Source organism: Terrapene carolina, unplaced genomic scaffold (genome assembly GCF_002925995.2).
Source record: "Terrapene carolina triunguis isolate 2854851 unplaced genomic scaffold, T_m_triunguis-2.0 Scaffold146, whole genome shotgun sequence".
Taxonomy (NCBI): Eukaryota; Metazoa; Chordata; order Testudines; family Emydidae; genus Terrapene; species Terrapene triunguis.
In genome coordinates, this window is record NW_020664497.1 from 1,167,844 (window position 1) to 1,192,521 (window position 24,678).

General features: G+C 40.9%; 1 protein-coding gene across 1 annotated transcript in view; it reads right to left on the reverse strand.

Moving 5' to 3' along the window:
• Window positions 1-4,488: 4,488 nt before the first annotated feature.
• CDHR1 (cadherin related family member 1) overlaps window positions 4,489-24,678 on the reverse strand; it is a 58,521-nt gene continuing 38,331 nt past the window's right edge. Inside the window, exons 14-17 of the mRNA XM_026653687.1 lie at window positions 23,142-23,209; window positions 19,152-19,380; window positions 17,826-18,080; window positions 4,489-5,040 (exon numbers count right to left, since the gene is read on the reverse strand). Of these exons, the coding sequence (XP_026509472.1) occupies window positions 4,489-5,040; window positions 17,826-18,080; window positions 19,152-19,380; window positions 23,142-23,209 (1,104 nt within the window). The remainder of the gene's footprint in view (window positions 5,041-17,825; window positions 18,081-19,151; window positions 19,381-23,141; window positions 23,210-24,678) is intronic.

A 24,678-nucleotide genomic window follows, 5' to 3' on the forward strand; every position in this document is an offset into this window, starting at 1 on the left:
TTAATAAAAACATCTGGAATACAGTGTAACTGGTAAGAACACCTGTATTCATTGGGGAAAAAAAGTCTCACAATATATAATAAACCATCTTTTTTTCCTTAAATATTTCTTTAAGACTATTATCTTATATTTCCTGTTAAGTCTCATTTAATTAAATGGTCCTTACAGGGCTTCATCATATTAGAATGAACAATAAATACTGCCATAAATACATCATCATGAAGACAGGGGTCCAGACAATAGTTATTAGCTTTTGGTACTTTATGAAATGTTGTATAAACAGATTCAGAAATATAACAAATGAAATGTACAGATCATTACTTCAAGTCATCACAGATATTTGTGTACCAATACAGAGTGCTCCTCCCTGTGCGGTTATGATGTTACCTCACTATTTGTGGGGGGTGGGGCCTGGACTCTAGAATAGAGCTGTGCAAACACTGCTCACTGTTGTTTAGTAAATGGTGCCCTAAAGAAGCTGAACATTTAGGCAAAAATTGAAGAAGTGTGTGGAGATGTTAGGGTTGCAACTGTCCAGAACATGGGGCCAGATCCTCAGGTAGTGTAAACTGGCCTTGCTCATCTGAACTCAGGCTGATTTACACAAGCTGATGAACTGGTCCTTCAAGTCTAGGCAGAACCCAAAGAACAAGAGCAAACAATATACTGTTGTGCGCTGTGCCAGATAACAAAGATGAAGAAATGAAAGAACCAGGGGAAAAGTTGCCAGAAGCAACAGCAACGACAATGGAAACCAGAGCTGAATAGAAAAAAAAATAGGCTTGCCACCTGACTTAGTGGAGGGATGCCAGCAGAGAATTTTGCCTGTAGTGTTTTATGCTATGAGTCTTAGTCGTCACCACTGTTACAAGCCACTATTTCTTTTAAAACATGCTCCAGTTCTATAAATTTGCCTAGTGGGGAATAGCAAAAGCCCAATTAAACTCTGTTTCAAGTAAGTGTTTCAAAGTTACATTTTCCCTACTCAACCATTCTTTGCACAGTTCTACTGCACAGCAAATGCTTCTTAATTGTTTTGCATAATAAAACATCCACACTGGTATCCCTCGGTACTCTGTAATCCTCATGTCTAGACTTCAATGAAGCAATCTCCCCACAACCTTCGATGTAAGAATTCAAACAGAAATAGCTCCAGTAATTAGTACACTGGTGGCTGTAAACAATTGCTTTGCAGGTAGATAGGCAGAAATCCTATCTTTTGTTGCTATATAAGGTATCAGAGTGGTAACCGTGTTAGTCTGTATCAGCAAAAACAATGAGGAGTCCTTGTGACACCTTAGAGACTAACAAATTTTCCTTCTTTGGTATTCACCCCTTCTTGTCAACTGTTGAGAATAGGCCACTTCCACCTTAATTGAATTGGCCTCCTTAGCACTGACCCCCCACTTGGTAAGGCAACTCCTCTCTTTTCATGTGCTGTAATATTTATACTGCTCACTGTATTTTTCACTCCATGCATCTGATGAAGTGGGTTTTAGCCCATGAAAGCTTATGCCCAAATAAATGTGTTAGTCTTTAAGGTGCCACAAGGACTCCGCACTGTTTTTATAGAAGGTACGACTCTCCAGCCTCTTACACCAGTTTTAGGTCAGTGTCGCTGTAGTGATATAATGGAATAGAGACTCAGGCCCATAGTCCCAAAGTATTGTGTACGTCACTGTGCAATTTCTCACAGTATATTATATACCTATCTCTAGCCCTTTGGAAATACCACTTGCCTCAACTCAAAAAGTGAAATATAAAATATTCCCTCCTTTTATAAGAAATGTATCCAGAAATTAGTAGTAGTAGTAGTAATAGTTTGGAGCCTTCACAGTGTGGATGGAACTGCTTCTCTGCCTGCCAGGCTAACCCAGGCGCTAGCCAATGGCGTCACATTGATGGAAATGGGTGGAAATCACAGCCAAGATTTATAATATATTTGCAAGGGAATTGGTTAAACTGGCTCAAAGTGCATTTCAAAAGGGTTTTTTGTGCCACTGCTTTCTCTGGTTATTGTGCACATCTACGGCTGTGAGCTTCAGCCAAAGCATCTGACATAGTGTTTGTCTTTTCTAGCATGGAGACAGATCGACCCAAAGGGAATACTTTGAAAGCGAAGCTAAGTCTCATTGTACCTGCTTGAACCAAACTGTCAAACCTACAATGGAGTGACTTCAAATGGCTATTTTACAAAGGTCTGAATCTTAGCGAGACAGGCCTCATTGTGCTGCTGAAAAGAATACGTGGCTTTAAACAGGGCCTAAAAGCAGGCAGCGAAGTGTGGTTATAGGAGTAGCCTACTGAAGATTACACATTCACTTATAATTCCTGGTACTGCTGCCAAGAATCAATATATGATTGTGGGCCAAGATTTTTTACAATTATTTGAGGCTCTAGTTTAGGGAATGCATTCCAATCCTTTTAGGGACTGTGGGAGCTCAGCTGCAGGCTGCAAGCCATGCTGTTTTTGAGCTGATGGGGTGGGAGAGACGTGGGCAGACAGGAGGAAACATCTGTTGAGTCATTTCAGGAGTGGCATAGACATTACCCTAGGGCAGATGGCTCATCTCACCTTCCCTGATGGAGAAAATGTGATGCAATGGGCAGTCATGCAGGGATGACAGATGTAGAGAAAAGGGACTATATGATGGTTTAGGGATAAAGGAGTTAAGGAGGGATCCATGGACCCAGGAACTAGGTCAGACCAATAGGTCCAGCAGGTCTATAGGTCAGCAGCAGATGCAATATAACCAACAAAATAGTAGGTTAGAAGAGAGATGGTTATTCAGAATACTTCACCTTCCTCTGGCTTGGGGTTGCCACCCATCCTGATTTTCAGGGCATAGCCCTGTATGCTTCAATGACACCAAGAGGAGTCTGAAATATCTCTGGGGCCAATGTAACATGACACTGTGATGTTTGTGTTATAGCATTAGCACACTGTGGTACAATGTCCCACATAATGACTGTGTCCGGGAGGGCAAACTTTTAAAAGTGTCACCTTTGGCCTCATCCTTGGAGTTGGAAACAAGGTGCTACACTCAGTAGTACCGGCCAGCTGCTTTTTAACAAATCAGTGAGGCAAAGGCACTGTTAACCTGCCTTAAGCAGCTAGTTAAACTGAAGTAACAGCTGCTTTGCTGGATTGATCCAAAGCAGCCAGACTGTACTTCAGTGCTCATTTCAGGAATACAGAAAAACAGCTTTACCTGCGCCCTTCTGCATTGTTAATTTCACCCATTCAGAAATGAGTAAAGAGCTTTCCTTTAACAATACTAATGAAAGAGGGTAATCCTAGGTTAGACCCTTTATTGCCATGCTACAAACTGCAGAAAAAAAATAGGTGCTTCAGCTGCAAATGAGGGTAGCTTTTTAATTGCAGCATAATTAGGACAGTAATGTTTTGGGCCAAAATGGAAAGATGGAAAGTTTTTTTTAAAGACACGTGCCTGACCCAGTTTCCAGGAGGCTCCTTGTACTTTTCATGTCTATTTTTTTGCTCAGTTTTTACATTTCAGTCTTCCTGTTTTAATCACTTCTTGCTTCTCCCCCATTGTTGGGTGCCCTACCTGCAGGGAGCAGCACTGAATTAGCACTAGCCCCACCTCTTGCAGATGCTACACTTTCCATATTTGGACCCATCACTAACTGTTTTTGGAAAGAATGAGTGGGACTTTCCTTTGGCAGGGATGTTTGGCTGGGAAATGGAGGAAAGCATTATGTTAAAGCTGCTCTGGCAAAATCCAGTGTAAGCTGCATGAAAACGAAAAACTTCTCAAAGCCCGACTGTTCATATCTGGGATCAAGTATACTTAAGTTCTAAGCACATTGCTTCACAAGCTGTTGCAAAATGTGGTGTACACCTAAGAGTGTAAGTATCCATTTATAAGTTATTTACTCTTATCATTACGCCCATGACACCAGCTAGTACTCAGAGAATAACAGCTAGCCTAAATTAAAAAAAAATAACCTCCTATGCTGATATGCTGCTGTTTCTACAAGAAGGTCAACATTTTCAAGTGTGGTGTGATTTTAAATGCCCAGTTTTAGGCACCATGGTGGCTATCTTCCAGCCCTGATAAGGATTGACATCAACTGGAGTTGGGGGTGCACAGCTCCTCTGACAATCATGTCTCTTGAAAAAGTCTCAAGTTGGACACCCCCAAAATCACTGGCCCCTCCTGAAAATTATGGCCTACATCAGGACAATTAGCACCTTGGTCATACAGTGCAGGGAGGAAACTAGTTTTTAGAAATGATCTGAATAAAATTCTAGCAACTGACACCGATATTATATGTGAACTAATTCCATTGCAAAATATATTAGCATGTAATACTTGTGCAAAGTAACAGGTGATTGTAGCAGTGGGGAACTGCTTTTAGTTCATTTTGTATTGAAACAAATGGAAAAGATCAATCACACATGCACCTCTCTCCATACACTGCATGGCTATGTGATCTCCATGAGTGGCTGCTGCAGATGCACTAAATATGGGGGTTGCTGCTGGCTATGTTCCTCTTTTCAAACTTCTGTTTGAGCTCTGACACCAGGGCATGGTGAGTGCTGCTGGGGCCCTTTTTCTTCCCCGGCTTGTTTATAAACTTGGGGCTTAGGGAGCCTGACACTGTGGTCACTCTCCACTCAGTGGTATTTATCTTGGGCGCTAAAACTGGGGGAGGGGGCAGGGCTGGGGCAGCAGGTGGCAGAGAGGGCACCTGGACATTATTGTTGCTGTTCTCATTCTGCAGACTCTGTGTGTCATCCTCAATGGCAAACTTCTCGGCAGGATTGCTGGACCACTTGAATTTCAGCCACTCCATCCTGACCGTCCTGGGTTGATGGATCTGTCTCTTTTTTATGATCCGTCTCACCGGCATGATTTTGTTGGATCTCTTATTGCGCCAGAACATGGCAGTAGAGATCATGATTGTGATCACCACCATTACGCCCATGACACCAGCTAGCACTCCTAAGGCTTTCATGGGGTTATCTTTAGTTTGCATCAAAAAGGCGGCCATTGGGCCTTTGTGAAGAGTCTGTAAAAGAGTACAAAGAGAACATGTGACTTACTCTATGGGACAGACAGAGATTCTATAATTTCATTTGTCCAAAATATGTAATTATGACAGTTGACCAAGATAAATTGTCTTTTTGTAAAAAAAATAAATAAAATAACCAATTTGATTATTTTACCTTCGAATTTGGGTCATTTAGATTTAATACCAAACTGGACAAAAAGAAATCCCTACAGTATTGTACTGTAATGGCCAAGCACTGAAGCTTACAGTGATGTTACTGCAATGATTTGGATCAATCCTGTGTGATACTGGAGTATTTAAGAGAAGAATTAGCTCTGCAATATGCAGCTGAACTGTTATGCTGTATTTTAGAATTAATTTAAAAGAAAGAACAATCCTGTTGAATCACAATAAGTGGGACATAATCTTCTGAGAAGAAGATCTGCACATGATACAGTTTATGGGACTGTTACTGAATATGGCATTAAAGATATTTTGACGCAACCGTGTTTTTTTTATTGCAATGTACACAATAAGTCTCTAGCAGATCTGTGTTACATTCTGTTTTCTAGTACTCTTTTACAGACATAACAAAACTGTTTGAGGTAATGGACCTGAGTCGAACAAGATTTTTGTTTTAAAAAAACTAAATAAGAGCTAATGTGCACTATATATGGCATATTTAGGACAAATGAATGAACAGTTCATTTTGCAGTTTAGCACACTGAGTGCTTTGGAGGTCCCCGTATAATTTTTCGGATTTTGCCCTGAGGATGAAGTCTGGATCTTTTCACACTTTTCCAGTATGTGATGGTGGAGATCACCATTGTTACAGAAATGGTGGAAAGGACGCCACTCATGCAAATTCCAAATATTGTCCATGGATGCTTCTTGAGGCCTAAAATATAGGATTTTACCCTTGATTTGATCTGGAAATGTCAAAAATAAGAGAACTTATCAACCTGTGCACCATTATATTCCAAAGAAACTGGCAATTTGTAAATATAGGCATAGTACTCTGGAGACACATAATGCCTAATTTTAGATAACCATGTTTGATGTAAATCTTTATCCTACATACAAGCTAAAATAAAAATTGCCAACTGTGTGAACTAATCCTACATTTTGCCCAACCCTCACCAGCTCCACAGCCAGGAGAACTGTGGTAGATGAATAACACAAAAGCTTCTTATCCACTGTTTTAGAGCAGTCGGATTATTTCCCACCCCTCCCTTGTTCATGTTCTTCCCTAGCATTGGCAAATGTTCATGGGAGAGCACCATGCAACTGGTGATTCATGTGATCTGAATGATCCCTAGCTCCCCAACAACAGTTACATCTGCATGAGGGTGAGGGCTTACTGAGTGTCCTCACAGGCCTAACAAAATAAGAGCACTGCTCCTTGGAATGAGAGTCCGAGTTGCTCATAAACATACAAGTATCTACATCATATACAAACTCATGGAACAAAAACATACCAGTCTCTCCTTAATATCATTCTACACAAGCTAGAAAGCTTCACATTGGTGCACAGACAAAATGAAATTCCCTTTAAAATGACCCGGAGTGGTGGATGTGTGGGGCAAAGTATCACAGAGGGAAAAACACCAAGAAAATTAGCTCACACTTTAGTCTGTAAGTGGCCATATTAATCTGATATGGCACGCTTATGTTCTTTTAATTAAAGCCCTACCCAGCTACAGGAAAGGACAGGAAGAAAAAGTCTGGTACATCACAATAGTATATCTTCACCATACACACTGTTCAAATATGGAACCTAAAAGACTACTAATAATACTTGTTTGCAGTGTAGTTGTAACTGTGTTGGTCCCAAGATATTAGAGAGATGAAGTGGGTGAGGTAATATCTTTTACTGGATCAACTTCAGTGACCTGAAGAAGAGCTCCATGTAAGCTCAAAAGCTTGTCTCTTTCCCCACCACAAGTTGGTCCAATAAAAGGTATCACCTCATCCACTTTGTCTCTCTGTTAATACTACTTACCATTTGAGACTTGTGAAGGTGACTCAAGCCTAAACTGTCATTGGCAGACATATAGGCTATGCCACTATTTCTAAAACATTTGGGCAGTACACGAATCATCAGCACAACAGGTAGTAGGCAAAGGTAGATAATAACTAAACAATAAAAGTGGTTCTTAACAGCTTATTTATTCTTTTCAAGGTAAACCTTGTTCCAGGATTGGGCTTTCCATTCTTCAAAATTGTTATAAACCTCTTAGCAACCTTGAAACTTTTGCCATGTTTCATCAGCCCTATAATTATTCACAGCTCCTCACTGGCTAGTTTTCTCATTGTAACTGTGAAAATCACAGCAGTAGACATCAAAGAATCTTCTCTGTTAAAATTGGTGTTTTAACTCCTTTGATGTGCTGTGAAAGAATTGTTAAGGGCTAGCTTCCTTCCTACTTAAACTTGAGAAGACTGGGCTATTTAAACATGCAGAACAATTCACGTTTGTGAAAATATTACAGAAGCTTTCGGGATTAGAATTATTTAAATTCTGTGTATGAATATATTTAATGTGTACAAGCTGAATTGAAGATCCTCAAACATACAGCACCATACTATTGCTTAATATTCATATCTGAAGAAATTACAGAGAAGTAATATTTTTCATACCCATTCCTATGTGCTGATCTACAAAGTATTAAAAAGCTGGCCAGTTTTCATTGGCCAATTCATTTCATTTCCAGTATAATAACTTGAGGATGTTTCATGTTTAATAATCATATCTGAGCTGGATAGGTCTGAGGCCAAAATGTTTAAACCCCAGGGCCTAAATGTTTCCTGACCTTCCCCTTGGGGTTATGTCGCTCCATACCACTCCCAAGGTTGGCCTGTATGTTAATCACACAAACTGGGCCAGAGTGCTTATGTAAATCACAACTGATTATATAAGTGGTTAAAACCCCAACTATTATAGTCATGCCATTTTGATTGGCTGAGAATTCCATGCCATTATATTTTAACATGTTGTTTCTTACATGTATCCTGTAAATATCCGGACACTGGCAAAATGTATATGTACCATATGAGAGTGGCAAAATGCATAATATTTTCAATATGAAATTAGAAAAATCCATCTTCTCATATGTACTTTAAATCATACAAATTATGAAGAATATAACAAATAGTTCGGAAAGAAAATATTTTCAATATAAGCTGAATCTGATTAAACCACTGATATTTTAGTTTTGGCATAAAGCAAGCTCTTATAGATATGAATGCTCTGAACAGGTCCCAAATTCAGTGAGATGGGAGACAGTTCTAGGGAGTTAAATTCTGAATCTTCTAACATGAACTGTTGTGTATTTGAATTTAATAATTATTTGAGATTGTCAAATAGACTCAAATGGAATTATTTAATCAAAGATTAATACTGCACTATACAGAATACAGAAAGAAGACATAACCCTGTAGATGGTGAAGAGAGGGTAGTTTGGTCCCTTTAACTGTACCTAGTGGAATACTGACAGGGTTCATTCTTAGTCTAACTCCCCAAACCTCTGTCCTTTTATAGGGTGTGAGACAAAGAAACTCCTTTTTGGAGGGAAAATACTTTCTCATTATTAATTTTTATCATGTGTTCTGTTTTCCTAATTACTGATGGAATTTTTTTTATAATCCTGTTTATCTGACTGATGAGTAAAAAAGGAATCTCTAACCCAGTCATTATTACTAACTGCTGTGAAATCAACAGTTCTTAATGAGTTAAAAACATCTTTCAGTGGGTTATTCGTTCATCCATTTCAGAACCCTTCTGTAAAAAAAAAAATTATTCCATATTCATCACCCAGTCTCTTACAGAAAACATCTGCCATAACAAATATCCCTTATCAATCTCCCAGTTTTATTTATAACAAACTTTTCTGTAGATACTTTTATTAGTTTGAGGGGGTCTTTTCCCTGGACACCTATATTCCACAGACTTGGAGATGCTGAGGATAATTAGATACAGCCGAGCACTCAATCAGATAAAAAATCCTGAGTACAGGTTACTCACATGTTAAGAACCAACGCTCTGGGCCTTAAAATTTAAACACAGCCTTTGCTAATATAAAGATTCTGGGATAATAGTTAATATGCAAATAAATTTAATATACAAGAAAAAGTGGTCTAAAAAGGTTAATACTTACTAACAGAACTCAAGGCTATATTGCCATGCAGACAGAATCTAAGCAATTACATCTTTAAGCTGTATCCCTCTGGAACAGCTCTGTTCTGCTAACATAGGTAGTGCTGGCTAATCCCATTTATTCATGACTTTCAGATAATACAGAGCCCGAGCAGCAAAATTTACATCTGGATCCAAACTTCCCCATGGTAAAACAGATGAACTAGCAGAAAGGTGGAAGTGCATCAGGGATCAACAGTGAGCCCTTTCTTGTTTAGCCTCATGCTGGGTACCTGCACAAGGTGCATAGCTTAGTGCATGCTGTTTACAGATGATAGATAGTCTAGAAGAGGATTCTTGATAAATGGAGATGTGTTGGACAGACATGGGCTCAAACTAACCAGAGGAAGAACAGAGTGTATATATATATATATGTTATGTTATGTTATTTTAATATTGTGAACACTGAAGAATTATCCATAAAACTAGCTGGGCAGACAATATCAAAAATACAAAGTTTTCAAGTATCCAGAAGTATGGGTTCCAGGATCTGGGGAAACAGAGAACCAAATTAGAGCTAGGATAATAAATGCCTGGCTCAAATGGAAACAGATAAGTGGTGTAATATGGGACAGTAGGATACGGGTAAAATTAAAAGAGAAAGTCTTTAAAATGGTGGTTTGTACATTTTTAATGCATGGCACTGAATGTTGGGCAACAAAGAAGAAACAAGAGCAAATGATCTATTGCACAGAAATGCAAATATTGAGATGGATGCATGGTGTAAGCAAGAAAGATCATTTAAGGAATGTGTATGTTTGAGACATGCTCAAAGTAACATCGAGAAAGAAAAAAAAATGAGGAATGTGTCATCTCAGATGGCTTGGTCAAGTCAAGTGGAGTCCTGACAACTATGTGGGTAAGAGTGTCCAACAGATCAAGACTGAAGAAAAAAAGACAGAGACCGACCCGAGAAGAAGTAGTGGGATGTCATAAACAAAGATATGTTAGCATGAGGAATGACAGAAGATATGGCATTGAACGAGCACTTCGGAGGCAGTGGTCTCATAGAGCAGACCCCATTTGATGGGATTAATGCAAGAAAGAATAAATAGCAACCTCTTCAGTAATCTTCCAGAAACTACCATCCTGGCCACTAAGGATGTAGAAGCCCTCTACACCAACATTCCACACAAAGATGGACTACAAACCATCAGGAACAGTATCCCTGATAATGTCACGGCAAACCTGGTGGCTGAACTACAACTATTTCAGATTTGGGGACAATTTATACCTTCAAGTCAGCAGAACTGCTCTGGGTACCCGCATGGCCCCACAGTATGCCAACATTTTTATGGCTGACTTAGAACAATGCTTCCTCAGCTCTCATCCCCTACAACCCTACTCTACTTGCACTACATTGATGACATCATCATCTGGACCCATGGAAAAGAAGCCCTTGAGGAATTCCACCATGATTTCAACAATTTCCATCCCACCATCAACTTCAGCCTGGACCAGTCCACACAAGAGATCGACTTCCTGGACACTACAGTGCTAATAAACTATGGTCACATAAACACCAACCTATACCGAAAACCTACTGACCGCTATACTTACCTACATGCCTCCAGCTTTCATCCAGACCAGACCACATGATCCATTGTCTACAGCCAAGCTCTAAGATACAACCGCATTTGCTCCAACCCCTCAGACAGAGACAAACACCTACAAGATCTCTATCAAGCATTCTTACAACAACAATACCCATCTGCTGAAGTGAAGAAACAGATTGACAGAGCCGGAAGACTACCCAGAAATCACCTACTACGGGACAGGCCCAACAAAGAAAGTAACAGAACGCCACTAGCTGTCACCTTCAGCCCCCAACTAAAACATTTCAGCGCATCATCAAGAATCTACAACCTATCCTGAAGGACGATCCCTCACTCTCACAGATCTTGGAAGACAGGCCAGTCCTCACTTACAGACAGCCCCCCAACCTGAAGCAAATACTCACCAGCAACCACACACCACACAACAAAAACACTAACCCAGGAACCTATCCTTGCAACAAAGCCCATTGCCAACTCTGTCCACATATCTATTCAGGGGACACCATCTTAGGACCTAATCACATCAGCCACACTATCAGAGGCTCTTTCACCTGCACATCTACCAATGTGATATATGCCATCATGTGCCAGCAATGCCCCTCTGCCATGTACATTGGCCAAACAGGACAGTCTCTACACAAAAGAATAAATGGACACAAATCAGACATCAAGAATTATAACATTCAAAAACCAGTCGGAGAACACTTCAACCTCCCTGGTCACTCAATTACAGACCTCAAAGTCGCAATACTCCCAACAAAAAACAACTTCAAAAACTGACTCCAACAAGAAACTGCAAAATTGGAATTAATTTTCAAACTGGACACCATTAAATTAGGCTTGATTAAAGACTGGGAGTGGATGGGTCATTACACAAAGTAAAACCTATTTCCCCATGCTAATTTTCCCCACGAAAGCTTATGCTCAAATAAATTTGTTAGTCTCTAAGGTGCCACAAGTACTCCTCATTCTTTCTTCAGTATCTGTAATTTTTCTCCCTTTGCTGTTCTTACTGTTTCACTGACCTTCAGTGTCATGCTACAGAATTGATTTTGACAAACACTCATAATTAATGGAACTCATTTCAGGTCATAGACTCATAGACTCATAGACTTTAAGGTCAGAAGGGACCATTATGATCATCTAGTCTGACCTCCCGCATGATGCAGGCCACAAAAGCTGACCCACCCACTCTTGGAATAATTCTCTCCCTTGACTCAGCTGTTGAAGTCCCCAAATCATGATTTAAAGACTTCAAGTCGCAGAGAATCCTCCAGCAAGCGACCCCTGCCCCATGCTGCGGAGGAAGGCGAAAAACCTCCAGGGCCTCTGCCAATCTACCCTGGAGGAAAATTCCTTCCCGACCCCAAATATACTACTTAGCAGGGTTTATCTGATGCTTAATTCATCAGGCTTTCAATGTTAAGTAACTCAGGGATAGAATTTTTTCCATGTGTGGGGAATTAAATGCACACTGACACAGAGATGAGCCTGAGCAGCAAAATTTACATCTGGATCTGAACTTCCCTAAAATTTTGGAGAGTTCATATCTTGGGTTCTAGTTCAGACCCATCTCTATTTTAATAATGGGAACATTGCATGTACCGTCTTGCTCATCATGATGAAAACTCGTCGGTGGATAAGGCATCACTGAGCTTCAATACAATTCCTTTGCCAGTTTCCCCAGGCAATAGGACACATTCAGGATGTGGTAACTAGTCTTGGATAAAGGTGCCTAGGGTGTGTTATAAAGCACAGAGAAATAAAAGACAACATGCCTTATGACAAATGAGTTGTTCAAGAGCAATCTCACTGCATGCCACTTTATAATAACCACTCTTCATAAAGCTATTTCCAAAGGACAATCTAAGTGGCCTTTCCCAAAGGTAAGGTCAATCCAGGTGAGAGAAATCACTGGGCATTCATTGATTGCTAGTCTCACCTTACATTTGTGGAAACTGATTTTAAGAACTTCTTTATGAATACTAATGCTATAAATACCTAGCTATTGTGGCAGGTTCTCTCTTTCCCTGATCATCCTGGTATTAAAAAACCCTTTCTTAATTCCTATATAAAAATGTTTCCATTTTAAATTTCTACCTTAATACACTGTCTTGTCTCTCATGCCTAATGTATATGCTTATCTCCTATACTTTTTCATATTACCCATTATATATTTGTTCTGTCATCATCATCTATATTTCAGAAGTCTAAATAAATGCCCAAGCTGCTGAATGCCAAAATATACCACTGATTTTAGGAGCCTAAATATGGACTTATGCCCAGTCCTGCAAATAGCTGTGTCCAAATAGCCCCATAAACTTGCAGAGTCCCAGTGAAGTCAATGGGGTTCTATGTGTATGCAGGGATCCATCTATGTGGAACACCCTACAGAACTGGAGCCTTAAGTGCCTAGCTTTAGTCACTCACATTTGAAAATATTGGAATAAATTTTAAGCAGGACATAATGGGAAGGAAAAAAAAAAGGGAAAAAAGTTGCTTCTTCAGCATATGTTTCTTATTCTGTCGAGCAAGGATAGGAGATAAAGAAAAGCATTGGGCACCAATCAATACCAATTTCCATAAAACCAGACTCAGTTAAATTAAACTGCTTCTGGATTTTTTTATTGCTGTATTATTCAAAGAGCAAAAGGTCTTTTTGATGTGCTCTACTGACGCACTTAGCCTCAAGGCATCTGTCACGAAGGGCACAGCCCTGCACTAATTGCAATGGTAAATGTTAATCACAAAAATATGCCTGTTTAATTACTCAGTGTGATTAACACTGTGAGAAACCTCTAGTTATGCTGTCAGAAAAGCTCTGCATCCAGAAGGGAGTAGTTAAAAAAAAAAATCACTCAGCATACAGCACTCTAACCAACAGAGATGGTATATGCACAGAGAAGAGAGAGAAAAGACACATTCACCTATAGCCTGTGTGTGGCTCATGCATGATCCTAACAAAAGACTGTTTTCTCCACATGGTTAAGATAGTATTGTCCAGACTAGATTTTAGATGCTATATGGACTCTTTTCTACCAGTTATAACCTCAGACAAAAGAGAGACAACCCAGATGGACTCTTCAGTGTGCTAACAGGACAGACACTTAGCAGAGGTGGTCATAAAGAAAGAGAATGAGAACCCATCCACACAGGGCCAGGGCCAGGTTTTCTGCCGCCCCAAGCAGAGGGGGGAAAAAAAAGCTGCGGCAGCGCAATCGCGCCGCTCCACTCTTCGACAGTTCGGCGGGGCTTCACTCCCTCTCTTCCTCTTCAGCGGCACTTCGGCAGCAGCTCAAAGAGGAAGAGAGGGACTGAGGGACTCGCTGTCAAATTCCCGCCGAAAACACGGACGTGCCGCCCCAACAGCGGCCGGAGTGCTGCACCTTTGTATTGGCCGCCCCTAGCACCTGCTTCTTTAGCTGGTGCCTGGAGCCGGCCCTGCATCCACAGCAGATTTTTGTATTTGGAAATTAAATCTCCCCCACAGGCTGAATCTGAGAGTATTTTTTGCAAGTAACTCTGGACACCACTGAAAAACTACAAGTGATGTAAGAAGTGATCAAGCACTGTGCAAGGATTTTTCTGTAGGGCATGCTACGAGATTCGTTTTGTAGCTCCTGCCTGAGTGGGCTAATTATGAAGGTTGTTATAAAGGGTTGTTACAAGGAGGAGGGAGAAAAATTGTTCTTCTTAACCTCTGAAGATAGGACAAGAAGCAATGGGCTTAAATTGCAGCAAGGGCAGTTTAGGTTGGACATTAGGAAAAACTTCCTAACTGTCAGAGTGGTTAAGCACTGGAATAAATTGCCTAGGGAGAGTGTGGAACCTCCATCATTGGAGATTTTTAAGAGCAGGTTAGACAAACACCTGTCAGGAATGGTCTAGATAATACTTAGTCCTGCCATGAGTGCAGGGGACTGGACTAGATGACCTCTCGAGGTCCCTTCCAGCTCTATGATTCTAAGTGGAATATAGTGGACTGAAGTCCATAAATGCAATGCTTGGGAGAGGGAACACTGAAAATCATTCTATGTGGAGTTGGACTGAATGGAGGGTACACAATATCAGTAGGTTGCTAGCAGGAAGTTGTTAATGTAGAAAAAAATAGGAGGAAGGATTGCTCCTCAATTCTGGTGATTGTGTCATCATGGTTGGGGAAGTGGCAATGCATTAACTTTTTGATGAGCCGGTGCATGGGAAAGAGAATGGGGAGGAAGGAATAAATGTATTGGAAAGGTGTGCAAGTCCCAGAGTAGACAAAAGAGCATGAGCACATGCAGGGTGTGGAAATACACAGAACATCTCTTGGTTTCCCAGCTACTTTCCCCACCTCTGCTTGCCAACACTCCTCACTAGGGAATTCCAGGAGGGGAGAGGACATGCATAGGACCTTTCTTTTGCCCCTGCATTTTGCCTAGGGCAAAAAACGCTGGTGGCAGGTTTGCCTTTTCTCCTGGAGGGGCAGGGGAACTGGAAGTGGCAGGCAGCTCTCTCCATCCCTCTCTGCACCTCGAGAGGGGAGGTAAAACTTGCTGAGGGACCGATATTTTCTGCAGAAGTCAGGCAGAGAACTCCCAAATGGACACATTCTCTTATTAGGAACCAAAGCTTCTTCACCCACTGGCAGGAATTCTTGGAACCTTTAGATAACCAGCCAACTAATAGCTTCTCCTGCCACTCCCTCATCAGCTTCTCTCACCTGAGGAGTCCTCCTTTTGCCAGCCAGTGACCAGAGAGAAGAATGGGGAGGTCTGGGGAGCTGGCCTCCCCAAGTTCAAGAGAGGGAGATGGACAGGGGAAATGGGGGAGCTCAGCTCCCCCATCCACAGAAGATAGCAAGGAGGAAACTCTCCCACTGCTTTTAGCAGAGCAGGGGGAATTGCTCTCCAGCGCATTCCCCCTTCTTTTAATCCCGCTCAGCTTGTCTAGTTTGTTGTGCTGATGACAAGTCATAGGCCCCTGTGAGCTCACTGGCTCGGTACCTCCAATATGCTGACTGATGTCAAGGCCCAGATTTCGGTGATGTCTCTTGCTCAGCAGCTGTAGCTTGCTGGACTAATAGCCAGGCACACACTACTGTGAGGTCAGTAGCTAAGTCCATCCACACTCTGTGGCTGGAAATTGTGTGAAAGGATGGGTTAATGGCTATTTTACAATTAGAAGAACTGGAAATGTTCTTAGAATTAATGGGTGGCTCAAAATTCAATATTACGTAGTTCCATGTCACCTAATATTAATTGTGGAAGTGGAATGCTTTATTCTAATGAAGGCACAGGTTATCACCAACAATAAGCTGCCACATACTGCAGTTTGTTTCAGGGGGTTGAGCACTTTATCCTGTTTGCTGTAGAAATACTCCACAACTCAGAAACAGTCAAACATCTGACATGTTGGACCAGATTCTTCTAGGAGTGGAAGTGGTATAAATTCAGAGTATCAGTAGAGTTATTCTAGATTTACACAGGTATCACTCAAAGCAGAATCTGGCTCATCATTTTTAAAGAGACAGTTAAAATGAGTTCTCTCTGATGAAGCCTTTTATCTGTCAGGAGATGGATAACAATCAATGGGCTCAGAATATGTGCACAGGGAGTTTCTGGTAGTGCACAAATCTCTTTACCTTGGGTGATTGATATCATGGGAACATGAGAGGGAAAACAGAAAAAAAATGAGAAAAGGAGAGAGATGCTAATATTTAAAGGATACAGAACTTTGGCTGCATTTTGGACAAAAGCAAGAGAAGGCCAGTCACTGTTAGCATGAAGAGATTTGCATTTATGCCCCATGGATGGGTCCAGATAGTAAAAGGCTAGAGGTCTGTCTCTTTTGCATCAAAGCCCATTTGTACCTCTCTGACACCCCTTTTAAGGTCCCAGTACAGTGGAAAAGGGGTTTAGTATAAATGAAAGCACACTTTAAGCCTGATTTTAACATATAAACAAGTCAGATTGAAGGGACACTGCCAACAAATGCATAATATATTTTAAAGTCTTTTTGTTTTGATTACTAACACCACTGAGGATTATTAACATACATAAAAACTAATTTATTTTTAAACATGCATTTGTAGGTTTACTTTTTGCATTTCACTTTTGCTGAACAATGAAATTAGACTGGATCATTTATTTGTCTCCAGTCAACTTCCAATCAGTAACACTTTCTGGTTCTCATGCTCTGAAGATCATTCTGCTGCAGGTGCCTGCTTACTTTTTAGAATGCTGCTGATACTGCATTATTTTTTAAGATCAAGAAAATATTATAGTCATAGGAAATCCACACAGATATTCCTTAGATTGATCTCTATATATCTTAATATATTTTTATAGAACTTAAATTTGGTATCTAAAAGTTCTTAGGAATAGCCCTTCAGCAGTGGCTAAGTGTGGAGCTCCTTGGAGGAGCTGGGAGAAGGTTCTATGAGTTTTCTGCCTTCTCAAGTACCTTCTATGCATTCACCTCTTTCTTTTACCCACACTGAGATTATGGAGGTTACTACACCCAGATGGCCATGCTGCTGTCATAGGGGAGAGAAATGGATTGCAGTTAGTCTTTGACCTAATTGCCCCCACAATCCCAGTTCTGATCACCTGCTCTCCAAGCCGTAGGGCAACTTTTGGTCCGGTTCCCTTTCATCTCTCTTGACCAACAGCTTGGAAATGTAGTAGTCCGACTGAAGTTTGGTCTCAGGGGCACATAGGTCCTTAACTGTCTGACATCAGATGAAAGGAACTAATCTCCCAGCCAGATTCTAACACCCCCCCCTCCCCCGCAATCAGGATTTTCCCCTCTCCTCCAATCAGGATTTTCTTAGGCCTCTGAGTCCACAGAATTTGGTTGGGCCTCAGGGTTCTGGAAAGGCATTAAACGGTGGAGCTACCAAAACTCTGTCGGGAAAACTCTGATGGCTGGCATTTTATTTTACTTTTTTGCTATTATCAACTCTTGAAATATTAAACAGTGCTCTTTAGAAATGGCGTGAGTGGAAACTCCTCTTTGGTTCCACCCAAACATCTCCCAAGGCTGGTCACTTCTGTTCAATATCTGCTTACCTCTTCTGTGATATCAATCTTCAGCACAGCCGTCGTGCTAAATGAAGGGGAACCCCGGTCCTTGGCTTGGACTACCACAGACCATATGCAGTCTTTGTTCTTGGTGATGTTGTGAATGATATCCAGGGACCTGATATAGGACTTCAGCTTTATTTCCCCAGTGCTTTGATCTATATCAAATACATTGGCTGGATCTGCTTGCATAATAGAATAGTCTACAATGTTGTTGGGTTCTTCTGCATCTTGATCTATAGCCTGTTCAGGAGAAATGTTGAAAAGAGACACGTATTGCTGATGAATTTGGATGAAGGGAGAATGTAAAAGTTCCTGGGCGTGTATTTGCCCACTTTAGGGATAGTCAAAGCATCTGCTGTGAGATTACTGAGATATTACTGTGTGACCTTAGATGACAAAATTAGCAGTCCTTTCCATCTGAACAATTTTTATTTTAGATTAAAATAAACAAGAAAGAAAGTCCAGGTATTATGTATCCATAGATGTGATGGTTATAAATGATTCACTTTATAATAGCAGGCATCTTGTACTAATTTAACGGGTATTTCCCTGCAGCCAGACTAGAAGGAATACTTTACTCTTACAGGTGAAGTTGATAGAAAACAATTTGACAGTGAGCTAGCTCTGTACACCACTAAACTATATTTGTTTTTGTTATTATACTTCAATATTTACTTTTGCTAACCATATGTATATTCTTGTCATCAGACTTGCTAATGTATGTTTGCTAATATATATTTTAGGCAGATTCTCATTTAACTGTACATGACATCTGCATTTTTTTTTCATATTCCACTCCACAGCATTTCATATACTACTTGGAAACTGAAGCCCTCTCATTACAGAACCAATGCAACTATACGGACAGATGCAAGTATCCCCACACAATGGACTTGATCTCTGCTTTGAAGGGTAGCCTGGTTTCAATCCCCATGCACATTTACTCACTCCATGGCATCTGTGCCAATGGTGATGGTGATGGACTTATTTTAAATCTAGCACTATACAGCACACTGTGTGCAAACTGATAATTTAAATGATGTAACTTGGGTTTATTATTTTTTACAGAATTACATTTCTTTTGATGCATTTACCCTTTTGAACAGTATGTAAAATATTATCAGTTCATGTTTTAGATCTCTGTTCTACACTGCCACACCCAACAGGCAAACTAAAACATACTAGAGGGAAACAAATGTGTTTGTTCACCCTCATCCCACGTATGCACACTTAGGGGTAGAATGTTCAAAGCACTTGGTGTTGTGCTAACTCTGCGTCCACTGAAGTCTGGGACATCATTTCATTCCTCACCTCTATTTTCACTGGTGATCCAATGATCATGGTCTTTTCCTGGATGTTCTCATTGAACTCCGGAGAATGGTCATTAACATCTAGCACAGTGATAAACACCTCAGCCAAGCTATACTTCCCGTCTGTGTCTTCTGCCTTCACATAGAAGTTGTACTTTGCAGTGACTTCAGCATCTAATGTGGCCCATGGCTGGGTATAAATAATTCCTGTTGATGGATGGATTAGAAATCTGGAGGAGATGCATGAAAAACAAGCATTTTGAGTGTTAAATTGTGGACGCTCACATCCTAGTCTAGATTATTGAACTGCTGAGGTTAGATATTGGTACCCAGAACAGATGCAAGCTCAAGTTAATTTACATCTTGTCTTGTTCGCTCTGCCTAGGCTCAGTGATGTCACACGGCTTACACCAAAGGCTAAACAGTCAATTGACAAACACATAGGCCCCCTAAAGAAGCAGTTGAGGTTTTCCTCTGACATTGGGAAAGCTTGTGTGGCACAAAGCTGGCATAGCTCGTTCTATGCCACCCATTTCCCTGCCTTGCAATGCAGGGTGGCGCATCCGGGATGGGCAGGGCTTTGTTGGGGGTGGGGGTTCGCACCAGACACAGAAAAGGTGCAGTACATGACACTTCACCAGATCTTTGGCCACTGCTCTAAGTTGTGCTGGATGCCTCTGCCCAGGACTGAGGTGGTGGAAAGGTGGACTAGAGACAGCTTTCCTCCACCTTCTTCTCAGCTGCACTGAGTGTAAACTCTGCCTAGCTCAGAACTGAGCCTATTGTACAGTACAGTTCAGTTATGGTCTAATGCAGATGAGTATTTAAAGATGTGGGTAGTGGTATAATGCTGGAATTTATGCAGCCGGGAGCCTTATACAAGGCCTCTCCTGTTCTGAAAACAGACCTAAAACCTGACAGATCCCAAATCACTGACCCTACATATTTTTGCTTGTCCTTTTTGTTTTGAAAAAACAGAAAACAGAATTATTATTATGTGGTATTCTTTGTGTGTTAGCCCTTTCAGTTGTATTTCGTAGAAGCTTTTGTACTCATGCAATGCTTGGTTTTTTCCCAAATGTGATCTCTTTGTGTAGAAACATTAGAGAACTGCATATTTATTCAGGTTATAAGTACAATGTATTAGATCGTGTCCTGAATAAAAGAAGATTGATTGATCCCAGCTGAATAGCAGTGGAAAGTGTGTTGCATACAATATTTGGCTCTTAGTTAGCGTCTCAGAATGGGTAAGCTAAATGGTTCTGCTAAGCCCCCTAAAATGTGCAGAGCGATTGTGTCCTCCAAAAACTAATCACTGTTTTATAAACTGGTATTGGGAGGTTGCAGGTATTCAGAATTATCCAGGGCGAGTTCAATTCTATGCACTTTTAATTACTGAGCCACTGTCCAGAGTGACAGGCAAAAGATCTCTTAAAGATGCCAACATCCTGTCTTTTCAAAGGACCCTGTCAGTTTAGGCCCCAAATGGAGGTTTTGTAAAAATGAAAGGTTTTATGTATCCTGTAATTAATGCAAAATAGAATAAAGTATTTTTGTGCATTACAATTTTGAGCTCAATATATAATTATTATAAAATTGGCATTGTTACTATCTATGCTTATGAGTTGTTTGTATTACAATAGTACCCACAAACTCCAATGAAGACTGAGACCTTATTGTACTGAGTGCTGTGCAAATCCATGGAAAGAGACAGTCCCTGTGCTGAAGTGCTTACAATCTAAAAAGACAAGAACTACAAAAGGTAGTTTTATTATCTCCATTTTACAGATGGGGAACTGAGGCGCAGAGAGATTAAGGCCTTGTCTACACACAAAAATTGTATCACTTTAGCTATACCAATATAGTTAAAGTGGTTCAGCACCCTGGTGTGGACTCCACTATACTGGTATAAGGCAGAGTTATACTGTGTCATAGGGTAGATAAACCCCACACTGGACAACCAGGGGTTAAGGAGCTGGTCTGGGCTCAGCTACCCCCCCCGGCCACACCTGCAAGAGAGGCACAGGCTGGAGAAGGAGCTTTAAAAGGGGGGCAGAACAGCTCACTTGTTGGCAGGCCAGGGAAAAGAAACAGATCTTCAACCCTCAGCTCCCAAGGAAAGGGCTGATTGAAGGCAGGAGCTTCCCAGACAACTACTGCCTGATGGTCCCTGCCTGAGGGAAGGGAGGGACAGATCTGGATACATGCTGAGGTGGAGTCACTCCCCTCTATCCTTTACTAACTCCATTTATTTGCATTAATTCTCCTTGCTTTTTGTTCACCAACTACCCTGGAAGGGGAGGGACTTTGAAGTGACCTGGCCAGAGGGCCAAGTCACAGGAAGAGGCAGGCCACCACAGAGGCAGAGCAGCCATTGGCAGGAGACCCCAGTGGACAGAGTGCTGCTATGCCACACCCCGCCATGAGGAGGTGCCAGTGGTGAGTCGACCCTTTCACATATGGACATTGCTATTCCTATTTGGGAGGGGGAATATTCCAGTATAATGCACCTTTATACCAGTATAACTACATCCATGTTAGGAGTTGTACCAATTTAACTGTTTTGGCAGAAACATCACAGCCCTAACAAACAGTTAAATTGGTACAAGAATTGCATGTAGTGCAAGCCTAAGTGATGTGCCTGAGCTCATGCTGGAAGTTTGTGGCAGAGCTGGAAATTCAACCCAGATTTCCTGAGTCTCAATCCAGTGCCTTAACCAAAAAAGTTCCATGTTTAGGAAAACAAACAAAAAAACCTCACAGCAGCCTCATTTCCCTGGTTAAATTCTATTTTAGCTTTAGGAGTGTGAGAATCAGAATAAATTTGCACACACTTTTTTTTCCCCACAACATCTTTTTTTCCCCAAGCCTTCAGAAGTTTTTTGGCACCAGCTGTTACATTTTAAACTTAATAGGTCTGAGTGCATCGGATGGCCTTTGCTTGCTTGCTTCTACCCAATTAACAGCTTGCTTGAGGATTAAGTGAGAAGCTCAAAATAAGCCGTGATTTAGAAGCTCCTGTATGTGCACCCTTGTTTGGATGTTTCCCAATAAACCCCTGAAATTCTGGATTTGACTGCCATAATTAGCATCCTATTCAAAGTGGGGAGCAGAGCTTTATAACCAGGTGGGGAATTAATAGAAGAAATAAAACTTTGCAGGAGAGGGGGATGAGAGTCTGAACAACATTCGCATTTGCAAGTTCTTCTCTCCAAACTCTTAAGTCATAGGGGTGAGGGATTCCGTAGAACCGTGAGAGATGACCAGCCATATTTGAGATGGCTAGGAGCCCCAGCCAATTATTTCATTTGCAATAACTGGGGTGGGGTTGGAGAGCTGATCAAATGGGTGCTCATTTTCATCCATCCTACAACAGGAAGCAGGAGCTAGGTATCTATTAGAGACCTGGTGAACATCCTGTTCCCTTCCTCCGTGCCCTGCTGCTACTAGTGTTACATGCAAGCAACTGTTCTAATATTCAGTGGTGCCAGCCACCAATGCTAGAAGTGCCAACAGTGTCAGACCTCAGAAAATGTTGTGGGAATTTTTAGATATGGTTCCCATGAATTTTTGGTCTTTTCTGTACATTGGATTGAGTGTTGAAATGACATCGTTTTTGCAGCTAAACAGGGGCGTGTGGGGTCCACAGAACTTTCGCAATAACCAGCACAAACAACCCTTCTTCCTGCAAAAAGTACTTTTTAAATGATAGTTTGAACAGATGCTAAGCATTGTCACTTAGCTGCCCTATGTTTTCTTAGGGGCATGTGGGTAAAACACCATAGACTCATACAACAAGTTTTTGCCTGTTTTTTGCAGGAGATAATATTTTAACAGAAACAACTCAGGAAAAAGACATAAGGTAAGTGTCTCCCCCTCAGATAACCTCAACATGCATTTGTCTGAGATGCCAGCCGCTGTCTTAACCCTCTTATTTTGTCAGTAGTGATTTCTCTTTTTAATGTATTCAAAGGTTAACTTTTTTACTTACAGATCAGCTCCTGTTCCATATATGGAGTATTTGACTTCTCCCCAGAGTCCCGAATCTGGGTCTGTAGCCTTAAGAAAAGAATTCAAAGGAGTCCTGATTTATTAACCTGTAGTAAAGTGTATTTTCCTATTGTGCCTAATAACAGCACACTAAAAGGCAAACAGATTTTTCTCCTTTTAAAATATGTTGTCAGTATATTTATGGAACTTTCATTAACAATTTGCATTTGGAAGTTTGCAAAATATTACAAAATCAAATGGTAATGGGTGATACAGCAAAGCTTTTTCATACAACCACATCCTAAGCACTCTACATGAACATAAGCAGTAAAATCTATAATGCTTATTGGGTGACTCCACTCTTAGGCATTTGACATTATCTTGTAACATCCTTTCTTTCATAGGAGTAAGGAGTGCATTAGTGCACTGACTAAACAAACAACTTATTCTCAACCTTTACTAGAGATCAGCTAAATATGAGTGCAGTGTCCCTGGCCAAAACTGTCTTTTAAACAGCACAGAGATTTTTTTAAAAAGACTCTCCGCTGTGGTATATTTAGTTGATATTTGTACATAACAATATTTCAATCTGGCTGGTGTTTTGATCATTCTTGTGCATGTGGGCCCAGGTTGCGCTGCAGGTATCTCTTCAGATGTTGCAACTTTGTTCTGCATTCTTATTAGTTTCTCCACGGGTTCAGGGTTGGGAAAAGCAGTTGACTTGCTAGAGGGAGCTATTTCTGTTTTCTTTGATACCTATGAGGATTTTTTTGTTACATCAGTATGTCTGTCCATCTACCTCTAAATGCAGAGAAACTTGATGTAGGCAGGTGTGCTGTGCTGTTGAGTGTATAACTGGCTCCCTCACTTGCTTATTTAAACATTGCTTGCTTGTTTTGCAGTCGTTAGCAATGTCTTTGATTTCTAAACTGATGCAAGGCCAGTGTAACTCATCTGTGGCCTTGTGGGGAGTGGGGACGTGCATCTGGTTCCCGATAACTACCATGGATTCTTGTCAACTTTGGAGGTCTCATAAGTTTGGGTTCTTTTTACTGGATTCCATTTTGCATGCTATTTTTTCTTGGGATGTCCAGTATTCTCTAATACATCTTTCATATGTATCTGTCCTGCTAGAACAGTTACTTCCCAAGCCTACAGTATCCCAACTTGCTGGGTTTGTCTCTGAATCTGGTTTAGGCACTAATCTGGTGCCTACATGATGTTTAGTATTGAATATGAACTGTGCAGATGCGCTGTCCTCTTTGCCTTTGACCAGAAGGGCCTTATTTTGCTGCTTTTGCAAAATGTTTTTTTTTTTTTAAACATTTTCTGCAGACCACCTCAGTGTTGGACACTGTTCTTCTTCTTCTGACTACTACAGTAAGGAACATGATAATCTCTGTGCTGTGCTGCCTTGGTGCCAGTGTGTCCTATGGTGAGCCTCTTCTTTCTTGTTTTGATGTTCTTCCCTATATAGAGTTTAGTGTTTTCACCTCTAGGATCTGCAGTTAGTACTTTCAGTAGCATTTGTGTCATTT